At 45.1% G+C, this 12997-nt stretch overlaps 1 protein-coding gene across 3 annotated transcripts in view; it reads left to right on the top strand.

The window, feature by feature from the left end:
• Positions 1 to 228: 228 nt before the first annotated feature.
• The window catches only part of STK39 (serine/threonine kinase 39), a 278425-nt gene continuing 265656 nt past the window's right edge, over positions 229 to 12997 (top strand). For 2 of the 3 annotated variants that reach the window (XM_019656624.1, XM_019656623.1), the window contains exon 1: positions 357 to 655. In XM_019656624.1, the coding sequence (XP_019512169.1) occupies positions 457 to 655 (199 nt within the window). In that variant the 5' untranslated portion in view covers positions 357 to 456. Of the gene's footprint in view, positions 656 to 12997 lie in introns of all 3 variants that reach the window. The other variant, XM_019656621.1, reaches the window with a different exon arrangement.

The raw sequence follows: 12997 nt of genomic DNA, 5'->3' as shown, positions 1-12997 counted from the left end.
TCTTCTTGGAGGGGCGGATTGTCTGGGGCCAAGGCGCAGGGAAAGCAGGAAGTCCGGGGAGCGAGGGACGCGGGCCCCGAAAGCAAACGCAAGCCGGCCTTGCTGCCCTTTGGGGGGGACACGTCCCCGGCCGCGGGCAGCGGGGTGGGGGCGGTGGGGCGGCGGTTCCCCTCGCGGAGGCAGAGAACAGCGCGCGCGAGGCTCCGGGCGCGCGGCGAGCGCGGCGGCCGCCGCCTCCTCCCCTCCCCGCCTCCGCCGGCGCTGCCTCCTCCCTCCGCCCCGCTCGGCCTCCCTAGCTCCCTCCCCTCGTGGCTGGCTCTGGCTCTGGCGGCGGCGGCGGCGGCGGGTGGGGAGGGCGTGCGCCGGCCGAGAGGTGTCGGCGGCGAGGGAAGGGAAGTTTCAAGTGGAAGGTCGTCCGCCGGCCGGCGCGTCCTCCTGCTCTCCTCCGGCAGCATCATGGCGGAGCCGAGCGGCTCGCCCGTGCACGTCCAGCAGCCCCAGCAGGCGGCCCCGGTGACAGCTGCGGCGGCGGCCCCGGCGGCCGCGACAGCAGCGCCGGCCCCGGCGGCGCCCGCAGCCCCGGCTCCAGCCCCGGCGGCGCAGGCCGTCGGCTGGCCCATCTGCAGGGACGCGTACGAGCTGCAGGAGGTTATCGGTCAGTGCGGCGGGCGCGGTGGGGCCGGTCCAGGCTGGGTGCCGAGGCCGGGCGGGAGGTGCGGCCGGGGGCGGGGGAGGGCGCGGGATGCTGGGCTCGCCTGCATGCACGCCCTGGAGGCAGAGCGGCCGGCTTCGGGGCCTACCGGCTTCAACAGTTTTTTTTTTTTTTTTTTTTTTTTTTTTTTTTTTTTCGTCTGTGAGCGCTGGTGCTGCAGGAGGCGGCGCGGCGGATGTGACTCGCACTGCAGACGAGCCGCATGCTGCAAACTTTTATCTTCCAGATCGCGGGGCCGGCGGTGTAGGGGGCCCGGCAACGCCACCGCATCTCCCTTCACCCGCGCGCTGGCGCCGCAGCCCGTGGCCGGTAGCCACGCGGGCAGACCGCCGCGGGAGGGGTGGGGTTGCGGGGGCGCCGCCCTGGGCTTCCAGCGCCCTCGCGCCGCGCCCTGGGGCACCCTGCGGGCGCAGCAGCGCCTCTGCTCTCCAAGCTGAGCCTCTGCCCCTTGTCAGCAGCTCCTCGCCGTGGGTAACAGGGCAACGTAGAAGTCGTGGAGGCCCAGGAGGATGCTGGGCTCGAGGCCGGGAGGATGCTGGGCTCCCTCCTTGACAGCCGCTCCTCCACGCCGGCGGTGCAGCCTGGCTCTGCGCTGCCCGGGTACCCGCTTCTCTTCAGTGCCCGGGCGCGCCGCCCGCTGCCCAGCCTGCCTCCCGGGGAGAGCAGGCGCCCTGGCCTGATGCCCTGCACCGGGCCGATGCTTTCCGCTGGTCCAGGGCCGAGCAGCAAGAGTGAAACACGAGGCTGTCGGTGATCTGCTCCCTGCCTGCCTTTCGGTGCCTTCTAGCCGGCCACCAGTATCACCTTATCTTACATTTCTAAAAACCTGGCAAAGTCGAACGGCAAGAAGCCTGAGTTACTTTTCCTTTGGCCAAACACGTGAAGGGCCAGGAGATTTGTGTTGACCCTTCCCCCATTGGATCATCCCGTTTGAGAGGCCTGTTAAGGCCGGTTAGGGAAGCCTCCAGGTAAAGTGGGCCCTGGGTTTCTAACCTTACTGGTGCTGGGATGGGATGCTGCCTTCCCATATCTTGATATTTAAGTATGGTGATGAAAAAAGAATTCAGGATATTTACCTTAAATACTTTTTTGCTTGTTATTAACAAAGTCCTCCACCTCCCCTTTAAAAAAATAAAATAAGAATTTTATTAGGTCTTTCAATGATCCTTTATCACTTGGTACAGTGTGAATGAAACAGTGCAGACTCAGATAGATAGATAGATAGATAGATAGATAGATAGATAGATAGATAGAGAAAATATATGAGAAAATAATTGGCAGAACTGTAACCTAGGATATAAAAGCTTCAAATACCCTAAAATGGCATCGGTACATAAAATTCTTTGAAAAACTAGACTTTTCCTAACTTGTGGCCAAAGACTCTCAGGGGATGAGTCTTGGCGTCATTGCCTGGATGAAATAACTTCAAGGGTGTCTGAGAGCCTAGAGTAAATGAAAACCCCTGGAACCTCGCATAGAAGCCCCTTCATCTTTCCGGTTTTACTGCCTGCCCTCAACCCGTTTGCCTCCTCCCATATTCTGCTCACATGAATTGTACCCTGAATGGTCAGCTCTCCTAGGACACATCTGGGCTTCCATTCCTGGCTGCCTCTGCCACAGGCTCTTCTCTGAGTACCTATCATTGTAGTGAACCTCACTCAACTTCCAAGGCCAGCCAGAGTGCATGTTCTTGAGAAGCCTTCTGCTTCTCCAGAGGCAGAGTACTGTGGCTTCTTCGCTACTTTGCTGAGGTATATACTCAGAGCGGGTAACCCCATCGTTTTTATAGGTCTACAAAATCTGAAGCCTACACTATCCCAAGCATTGTGCTAGGTGCTTGCAGTATAAACGTTAATAAAAATGGCACCTGCCCTCATGGACTTCAGGAATTTATGTAAAGAATTCTATAGGATGTGGTCAGTGAGCACTGGGAGAGCACAAAGGAGGGAGTGACTGGTAGGAGAAAGAAGGAAGCAGGATATTATTACACAGAAGACTGTAGTTGAGCTGGATTTTGAAGTTTGAGTAAGAGGTTGTACGGTGCTTAATTATTTCCATTGCTGCCCTCCCTAACCATATGTGAACTCCTCCAGGGTCTTTTTTATCCCTCTGTTTCCAGCACGTAGGAATGATCCATTCAAGTTCAATGATAGTAGTATCTGCCACATAGTTTTCTGTAGGGTTGGGACCAGAATTTATTTATAATCAAGTTATATGCTTACTTTGTTAATTATTAGGGTTAATATGCAAACTTTGCCTTTTAAAAACAAGATTTTGAATTGACCAGTTTTGTGAACTAATGAGTAAAATCTTAGTTTAATTTAAGTGATGGTATTAATTGCAGAGCTTCTTTCTGTTGCAGTAATAGCATTGTTAATTATGATTGGTCAATTTAATAATAATTAAAAAATTTTCCTGAGGAATTTGAGAACAGAAACAAATACTTGCTCATTATTTGTATCCCGATTTTTGCATGTTCACACTGTGGGAAGAGCTTTTCTACATTTTAAATGTATCTCATATTTTTCCAATGAAAAGAGATGGCCTGTGTAGCGGCCATGTTAATTGAAAAATCAAATTATTGGAATAGGATTTCGTAAGGGCTTAATGTTTATAGGGAATTACAAACCCATTTCCAATTAGTGTCTAATGCTAGGTGAGCAATTAAGAGTGAACTGTGGTTAAATGCACTTTTGCTTAAACAGTACATGCAGAAGTTAGTAGTTCAAACACTGAACCAGTTTGGACATGAATGTGGGTGGACAGCCTTTGCCTCTCCACACCATACGGCAGGTGTCATCTGATAGGGCTCCAGCAGTGTGAACCGTGACCAGCAGGAGGCTCGGATGTGCCTGAGCAGAAGGCCAGGGTGTTTTAACTTTCCAGCGTGGCACGGAGCACTTTTTCTTCATTTCCTTCTGGGCAGAGGTTGGAGCTTCAAGATTAGGAGAGAATAGGTTTACTAAAATCCAAACAAAGCAGGTTCAGTTGTTTGAATTCTGTTTTAGAAAAATAAACACAGGATTTTGCAAGTCTCAAAATAAAGTTTTCTCTTTGTTGTATTGTTCTTGTGTTGTAAAAGATCAGTGGAGAATTTGTACTGGTTTTAGGGGTAATCTGGTTCACAAAGTTATGCATTACCAGGAAATGATGTAAAATCCATTGGAGGGAGCTTTACACTTAGGAGTTAGTAATGTTGTGAAATTATTAAATTATTTCTTTTAGCCCTCAGTATTCTTGTTTTCATAGATTTCAAATATTTCTATCTCCTGTATGAGTAACTTTCTTTGGAGGCTTTCTAGCCAGTTTAAACTCTTCAGGCTCATTAGTCTTGGTTCCTCACGTCTCCTTACCCTCCCCCCACATGTCATCCTCAGATTCCTTCTTTAGAAGTATAAGGAGCACCTAAACATAATGCCAACTGAAAAATTAGTTTATTTGTCGGCGATAATAATAGTATCACCTTGATTCCCTAAACAGACTAAAAGGTGAATCATGTCAGTGTTGACTTGGGCATAGAATTGAACAACATCAAGGAACTTTTCTGTCCAAGAGTGGTAGTCGCTGCAAAACAGTTTCTGTATTTGAATCGGGTAAGTCTAGCAAGGGCTGTTATTGTTGCTGATTTTCCTCAGAGAAACACTATAAGTAGAGTCATGCCTATTTTGATTTTCTTAGGTTTTTTGCAGGGTGAGCCTTTTTGTAGTTTTGCACTCGATTTCCTAGTGCTGTTTCATTTTGGTCCTGGGGGGACATTTAGAATTATCTAAAAGTAACATATACAAGTCCTAAGTAGACAAAAATAATTTGATTCCTAGACTCCTAGGCATAGTTTGACCAAGGGGTCTTCTGAGTACTCTGAGTACTTCTCTCCTCTGGAGAGAAATAAACTAACAATTCAGGTGTATTTTCCCCGGGCCCAGGTAATAGGCATGTGGTCAGGTAGGTTTTCCAGGAGCAACAGCCTTTCCCAAAATGAGATTTGCGGTAGCCCAGAGCATTCCCACTTTGCTCTGTGCCCTCAGAGTTTCTGTGGTTTAGGGATTACAGATGTTTTATAGATGTTCTAGAGCAGCGGTTCTCAACCTGTGGGTCGCGATCCCTTTGGGGGTCGAACGACCCTTTCACGGGAGTCGCTGGGTACTCATATGTGGGCGTATCTGCATGTGGGCCTGGAGACGGATAGAGGAGCGGTGTCTCGGTTCCTAAGACCATCGAAAATATGTGTTTTCTGATGGTCTTAGGTGACCCCTGTGAAAAGTTGAGAACCGCTGCTCTAGAGGGACCTCGAGGACAGTGGGAGCTACACTGGGTCATGGTTGTTTTTGTAGAACTTCAGAGGGCAGAACACTGAGTGTGTATTCTGGTCTCCCAGACCTTTAAACCCAGCTTGCTCTGCTGCTGCTATGAAGTTTGTTAATTTGGCTTTTTTTTTTTTTTGGTAAAATAAAAAAGGCCAGAGATGCTTGGCCTAAGACAGGGCTTTTGATTTTTTTTTTATATCATTGGATTTTTGTGTGTGTGTGTGTGTGTGGCAAAGAGAAAAATGTATATCGAAATGTTCTTTTTGTAGTTTTAAAATTATTGTGGTAAAATATGTAAACATACATAAGATTTACTATTTTAGCCATTTCCTAAGTGTACAATTCAGTGGCATGAATTACATTCACACAGAAACGCTCTTTCAAATATGCTGTTCAAACTACCATTTGGGAAAAAATCTCTAGGTAAAAAGAAACTTATGGTAGAATTACTACGTTACTTGCTTTATTTATGCATTTGATTTGTGACTGGTAACATGAAATTTTTCCCGACTCTTATAGTCTGTTGTAGACTACATTTTGATGGTGTTTGAGAATAAATTAAAACATTGCGGGCTCTGGAGTCAGACAGCCTGGTCTATTTCATATCTTGGCAGTGGCAGTGACTGGCCTTGCGACCTTGAGCAAATTATTTAGATGTGTCTGCATTCAGTTTCCTCATTTGTAACACTAAGATGATAAAAATAAGGTTGTGAGGATTGAGAGAATGTAAAGCACTTAGAACAGTGCCTTGGCACAGGGCATGCTCTCAATTAGTCTTAGCCATAACTACTCTAAACCTCATTTGCTAATCAGATTTAGGTTATCAGGAGAGAACACAGCCTGTCTCTGGCGAGATTTTGGAGTGGCTTGAAGAGTTTTCTCTGCTTGGTATGTACCAGGGAGGAAGTAGGATGCAGAGGTTGCCTGCCAGTCTCTTTCCGGTGGGTGGCTAGAAGGTAGCTTGCAGAGGGAGTCAGAGGCCCACGTGGGACTGGCTTCACCTTGTACCTCTGCACCTCTGTTGCAAGGAGGAAGCTGGAGAGGCCTGTGGAGCTCCTGGTGATTTGGACAGCTCAGGGCTTTAAGTGCCAAATGGCCCTCTGACAAGTGGTGAGAGCATCCTGCGGGAAGGTTGCTGGGAGGAACAGCCCATTATGAAAGGGCTCTGGGAACAACCTGCTAAGACTGCACTTTTCTTCCACCTCTGAATTTGCCCTGCGGAGGCTGCCATGCTGGCAGGAAATGCTGCTGACTAAAAGAAATATTCACTGTCCCAATGAGTGAGAGGACAGGGGCATTTGTTTTCAGATAAAGTCATCACTATTGCTCCCCTATCTCCTTCCTTCCCTCTCTGCTTTTTCCTCAGCTTATAAATATTCTCAAGTCTCTCTCTTATCTTGAACAACAAAAGAGAACACAACAAGACACTCTTACTACTCCTTCCTCCTCAAGCTACTACCTTATCTCTTTCCTTCCTTTCACAGCTTGGCTGTTTGAAAGAGCCTCCCATTCACTTTTCAGCCCACTGCAATCTGGCTTCTGCCCTTTAGCTAAGAAACCAAAGTTGCAGTCTCCATAATCACCGTGACCCGTCTGTGACCAGAGCCAGTGAACACTGGAGTCCTTCTCTCTCTCTTGCTCTCTCTGCAGGATTTGGCACCATCTGTCAATTCTCCTTCTACTTCCCTGCCTGCCCCTGCTCCAGGTTCTCCTCCTCTATGTCGGGAGTGTCAGCCACCACCTACAATGCTGAGGGTCTCCCTGATCTCTGGACTGCTGTGAGGCTACCTTTTGCATGTGGTTAGCTATTCCACAGAACATAACTCAAAATTAAACTCATCATCACTCCACTTTTGCTTCAATTCTAATTCTCCTTCCACTCCCCATCTTCCTTAAGACCCCCTCGGGCATAAAACAGGAACGTGCTGGTCATCCTCCACTCTCCCATTTTCCTCCATCTCCCACATCTAATTGATCATCAGTCTTAAATATTCTGCGTACTTGATGTCTTCTTTGATCTGTTGCTAACTCCTTGTCGCTGCCATCACCAGTTTAGTTAGGGCCCTTTATCAGTTCTTATTTGGATTATTGTAATAGCTTCCTAACCAGGTTCCATGTCTCCATTCTCGCTTCCAGCTCTCGTATGCGTTGCTACCAAAGTGATGCTGCTGTGCCAAAATTTTCATTACTCAGCCCCAGACTTAAACAACCTTTAGCGGCTCTCCCATCATCCTCAAGAGTCGCTCTAAGCACAGTGTTTAAGGCCTTTTGGGAATTGTCTGTTGCCTCCCTTTCCAGCCATACCTTGTCATTTCCATTCTTAGTACAGGCACCCAGCCCGTGGGAACCTTTTGCACTTGCTGAAATGCTTCATGCTTTCGTGGCCTCTGGCAAGTGAGTTTTCCCCCTGCTTTGAAAACCATTCTACCACCCTTCTTTCCTACGGTATTTACCTATTTAACGGTGAGCTCTGCCTCCCTCCCTATTTTGTTTTTCAAGCTGCTCACAGCGGCTCATGGCAGCTCATGAAAAGCTCACGCCCGCTGCCAGTCAGCCCCATTGCAGCCTATGCCATCACCAGTGACTCACGGCAGCCCAGCTCCAGGTTGAGCTATTGTTCACCATCTTAGCTGTAGAGGGCGCAGCGTCACTGGCCTGCATGTGGGATCCGAACCGGGGCCCTGCTGCTCAGAGCTGGCATCCCAAGCCAGCTCTTAACCAACGCGCCACTCAGCCGGCCCTCTGCCTCCCCCTTTTAAATCTCACCTTTATTGAAGTATAATATGCATGTGGAAAAGTATACACATCATAAATGGGTAGCCTGACACATGTTGATAAATTGAGCACAGCCTAACCTGGCTCTCTTTTAAGACGCGGAATAAATTATTTCCCTTCACAGACAACATCCTTGCCTCTGAGCCTCTTTCCTCTTTGCCTCCTGCTCTGTTGGGTATTGCACCCCTGGTAGTCCTCACACTATGGAAATGGTTTGCCTCCCTGCCCATCCTGGTGCTAGATGTTAATTTCTTCTTGAGAGCGGCGACTTTGGCCTCCGTACCCCACACCCCATATTAAGTATTTGATAAATGTTCTCTGGATGAAAGTTTGAATTCTGGGGACAAATCCTCTCTCCCTCCCTCCTTGGGGAAGAGAAGCAATGCCTGACTTCTAAAAATTTGCCTCCCTGGACCCTGAAGATTTGATCTTGCCTATGGTTAACGATGGTGCTTACTTAGTTGTGTTTGGGCCAATCAGCTTAAAGGGCTCTGTAGAAATTAGCTCATTAATCCTCCCTGATCAAGAGTAAGCACTTTGCGTGCTTCCACCTGCCTGTGTTGTGCAGGTAGGCAGGCAGGCAGAGGCCTGGCTCTCCTGAGGTCATCGGACTGCAAGGTGGCCTCTTTGGTTTAAAGGACCCAGGTGCCCTGCCACAGTTAGGGCGTCTTTTTATGTAGGCATCGTAGAGCAGGATGGGAAAGGCCCAACACTGCTCTCCTCTTCTCTAGAGCTTTCTTTTCTTGACTATACCCATGGTCTCTCTCTCGTTGATGTGTTTGTATACAGCCCAGCCTTGAAGAGTTCTGTGGGGCCTCTTGCTGTGTAGAAATTGGGACTGCTAGAGAATATCAGGCATACAGGTGAAACACAGGGGCAGAATATCAGGACAGGTGGTTTCAAAGGTTGATAGGGTGGCAGGAGTTGTACTTTTATAAATGACAAGGGACCAAGGTGATAGGATTGTTGTGGTACTTGCTAAAACCATAGAACTGGGTTTCAAGTCAAAGCCAATCTAATAGGTGTTATAATTCCTATATGGTGTATTTTGGGGGAACTTTGTTTTCTATTTAAATAGAATTCTCCATGTAATCATGTGAGAGTTTACATTCCCCTCCCCTCTCCAGTTTTGTTTAAATTATACCAAGACAGCTCCAAGATGGTTGAAGTGATTCAAGTGTTTCAAGTGTTTCTTTTTCCAAATCTGCTATTCATTGGTCAAGTTTCTGCTACTAAAGAATTCAATATATTAATTAAAAAGGCATTTTAGAGTTGGCTTAACTGGAAAGCCGAGGAGAAATAGCAGTCCTTTAGAGAATGGATTGGCAGCGATTTAGTTCTAGAATTGATTTAGATAAACACTTTGGAATCTGATGTGAGTAACTGCTGATGTATTTCAAGTTTCTTCTCACTTGCCAAACAGTTATTTGAGAATAAACTCTGGCTTAGCTTTAAGAAACTTATTGGGTGTTGAGGAATTAGATGAATTAACCCTTTAAGCTGATTGTACATTTTGACATATGGGAAAACATCATTTTAAGATAGTTTTATTTTCAAACTTCTTGGTAAGTGGCTTTTAGTGTAACTCTTAGAGGCCTAGTCCTGGGAGGTGCTTATTCAGTTCTTCCCTTAGGTAAAAATGTACAGTTTGGTGACATTTATGGGGTTTAGGTTTCCCAACCTTTAGGAACTACTAGAGCTAGTTACCAGAACTGGTATGGTAAATAGAGATTGATAACTTTCTGTCATATGAATTATAGATCTTCATAGAGAGTAGTTTGGAAGCCAGTGACCTCTGACAATTCTGAGACTCCTCAGAATCACTCTATTGATGGTGGAGGTCTTAGAAGAATTTGTGATCTTGTTTTGAACTGGTAGTGTCAGTTTGTGCCAGGGTTTGTAACAAGGGGCATTCCAATTGCTTCGGATCTTGTCCTGTGTAGTTTGGGGAATTGAACAAGGATTATATTTTCTGGATTGGTGCCTATTGGCCTGTCTTGTGTTGCTTACATTTTAATATGCATTAACTAGCCCTTCCCCCATCCCTTCCTTCTTTCCTTCCTTCCTTCTTTCCTTCCTTCCTTTTTAACTGTCAAAGTTACCATCCCCTTTGCTTTATTATGGGGTGACTCAAGAAAGCAGGGGAAGAGAGAGCTCAGGGGAAGGAGTGATAGATCAGTGCTGGCTTTTATAAGGCAGTTCCTAAGTGAGGAATGGCATAATACCATAGTGGGACAATGAAATTTAATTTTAAATTTTGGAAGAGACCGAAGAGAAAATCCATTTCTGCCCCTTTGGTTTCCAACTGAAGACTCTAACAGCCTAAGCTGAAGTAATTTGCCTGTAGTCCAAAAGCCCTTAGCACCTCAGGCCCATGACTCCTTCTTAGTTCACTATTTTCTTCTACTTCCATCACATTGATTCCTCATTGGTGGAAATGAAGAAGTTTAAAAAAGTATTGACTCAGTGAATTTTATAACTACCGTTTTAATAAATATATCTCGCTGGGAATATTTTTACCATGTAGATATCATAGTAAAAATTTTATTTGTTTCTATAGAGGTGTTAAAATGACCTCACCTTTATTGACCTCACTTTTTTTTTCCTTCATCAGGTTATGTTTATTTAGCATGTAAGTCAGGTGGAAAATATCTTCATTTCAACCATCATCTTTTGCCTGGTCTGTTAAAATTGACTATATTTTTAATCTTTGGTTATAGCCTGCCAGTGAGGTGGAGTTGGTTGTGTGTGTTTGTGTGTGTTTGTGTGTGTGTGTGTGTGTGTGTGTGTGTGTGTGTGTGTGTGTGTGTGTTGGAAAGTAAAAGGTTGAGGAGCAGCAAGTCGAAGGTACAGAAAGCATATGAAGTAGATGTACTTCACGGCTGATGGTTACAGGAGCAGCGCTCCTGCACTAGAGCCACGTCCCTTCTGCCTGCCTGAGATCTTTATGATAGAGCAGCAATAGCATTCCTATCAGAGTGTCTAGCTCTGAGCTGTCCAGTGTGGTAGCTGCTAGCCACATGTGGCTATTTAAATTTAATTAAAATGAAATAAATTATTGAGGGGAGAAGGATGAGTAGGCAGAGCACAGAGGATGTTTAGGGCAGTGAAACTACTCTGTATGACAGTACAATGGTGGATACATGTCACTATACATTTGTGCAAACCCATAGAATGTACGACACCAAGTGTGTCCTAATGTGAACTGGGGACTCTGGGTGATGATGATGTGTCAGTGTAGGTTCATCAGTTATGACAAATGTACTACTCTTTGTGTGTGGGTGGCCGGGGGGATGTTAATAATGGGGGAGCAGGTGTAGGGGTAGAAGGGGTATGGGAAATCTCTGTCTTCCTCTTAATTTTGCTGTGAACCTAAAACTGCTTTAAAAAAATAAGTTCTTAAGAAATTAAATAGGGGCAGCCGGTTAGCTCAGGTAGTTAGAGAGCAGGCTCTTAACACCAACGTTGCCGGTTTGATTCCCACATGGGCCAGTGAGCTGCACCCTCCACAACCAGATTGAAGACAACTAGTCGTAGAGCTGATGGGTCTTGGGAAAAACAAAACAAAACACTGTTCCCCAATAAAGTTTGAAAAACAATTAAAGAAAATACAGTTCCTCAGTTGCACTAGCCACATTTCAAGTGCTCAATAGCCAGTTGTTGCTTGCGCAGCTGAGGAACTGTGTTTTATATATTTAATTTTAAGTCTATAATCCATATTATCCAATAAGGTACTTTATTGGATAGGGCAGATACAGACTGTTTCAATCACCACAAAAAGTTTTATTAGACAGTGCTTAATGGTAATTTCTCAGAAATGTAAAAAAAAAAAAAAAAAGCTGACTAAACGTTATTATGATGGCTGTAAATGGCATGAGGCCACCTCCTGATAATATGCTAAGGCCTTTCCACTGATTTTGAAGTACAAAAAAGAGACAGGCAGTGCTAACTGATTAAAACATATTCTATCATTTTTACTCTGTGCTCCATTTGAAAGCTTATTGATTCATATTTTCAGAAGAACAGTTATTCCTTTTTTTAAAAAAAATTTATGTGTGGTTAAACAGATACCCCTGTTGACGTAGGGGGATAGTTTTGAAACCTGAGTTTTTATCTTACTCACTTAACTCATTCTGGGATGTTCTTGTGATTACTGTAAACACAGAGCATCCTCCCAAATGAAGTGCGGTATTTTCAGAAGTATCAAAATTTTACATTTTCTTAAGAAATCACTTCAGAGTCTTGGGTTGGATGTGGTAGACAGAATCACTTCAGTTTATCTTTTATGTTATGAAGAATTAACTGACTAAAAGGTGTTTTTTTTAAAGAAATTTCAAAGAAGTGAAATTAACTATACTTAGGAGAAAGAATACCTGTATCAATTTTAGTCACTTAAATTGTGTGTGTGAATCATGGTCCCTTCTGTCCCTTCTTTCCCCTTGAGTTTAAAGCATTTTGGTATTTGAGTAATTACAGGATTAATGGTTTAGCCCAAGTTATATATCACAAAGTAAATAAAACATCCAGTATTAAGTCAGTACCTTTAGAAATTCAGACTCAATAACCACTGTTTGTGTAGGATACCTGCTTTGTTAGGAAAGGGAATTAATGACTGAGGGGTGAAAAAAAAATCAGTGTAGGGAGATTAACTGGGTTTAATTTTGGGCAATTCAGGAACAGTCTGTACTTTCTCACATTTAGTGTCCCCTGGGTGACCGAGGCTGTAAAAGAGAATGTTTTACTATGTAATCCTTTTTATTTTTCCTTGTAGATGCCCTTTAAAGTTTTTGGAGTCCTAAATCCATTGCCTGACCTTCAACAAGTGTTGTTGTGGAAACATTTTTAATATGGCACCTTTCCTGGGCACTTGGGTGGCTGAAATAGGGCTAGGAGAAGGGTTTCTGTGTGGTTGGAAATTGTGATCATTAGGACAAACTGAGTATTTTTGGCATAAGGCAAGATCAGGGCTAGATTGTTTATCTTTACTAAAATAATCATCAGTTGTTTATTTCTAGGGCTATGAGATACTGATCCTCTTAGTTCATCTATAGACATCTTCTTGTTTCCATAGAAGCAGCAAGACTTTTCAAGGGCTGTAATTTCATGTCCTGGTCTTTATCGTCCGTTAGAAATAGACCGTATAGGCAGCTTTGTAGCTTATGTATTTGCTTAAACAGTCTCAAAGGCAAAGGGGGATAACTGACGT

Source organism: Hipposideros armiger, unplaced genomic scaffold (genome assembly GCF_001890085.2).
Source record: "Hipposideros armiger isolate ML-2016 unplaced genomic scaffold, ASM189008v1 scaffold_263, whole genome shotgun sequence".
NCBI lineage: Eukaryota > Metazoa > Chordata > Mammalia > Chiroptera > Hipposideridae > Hipposideros > Hipposideros armiger.
Note: the sequence above shows the minus strand (reverse complement) of the source record. Positions and strands in the feature narration are given on the sequence as shown.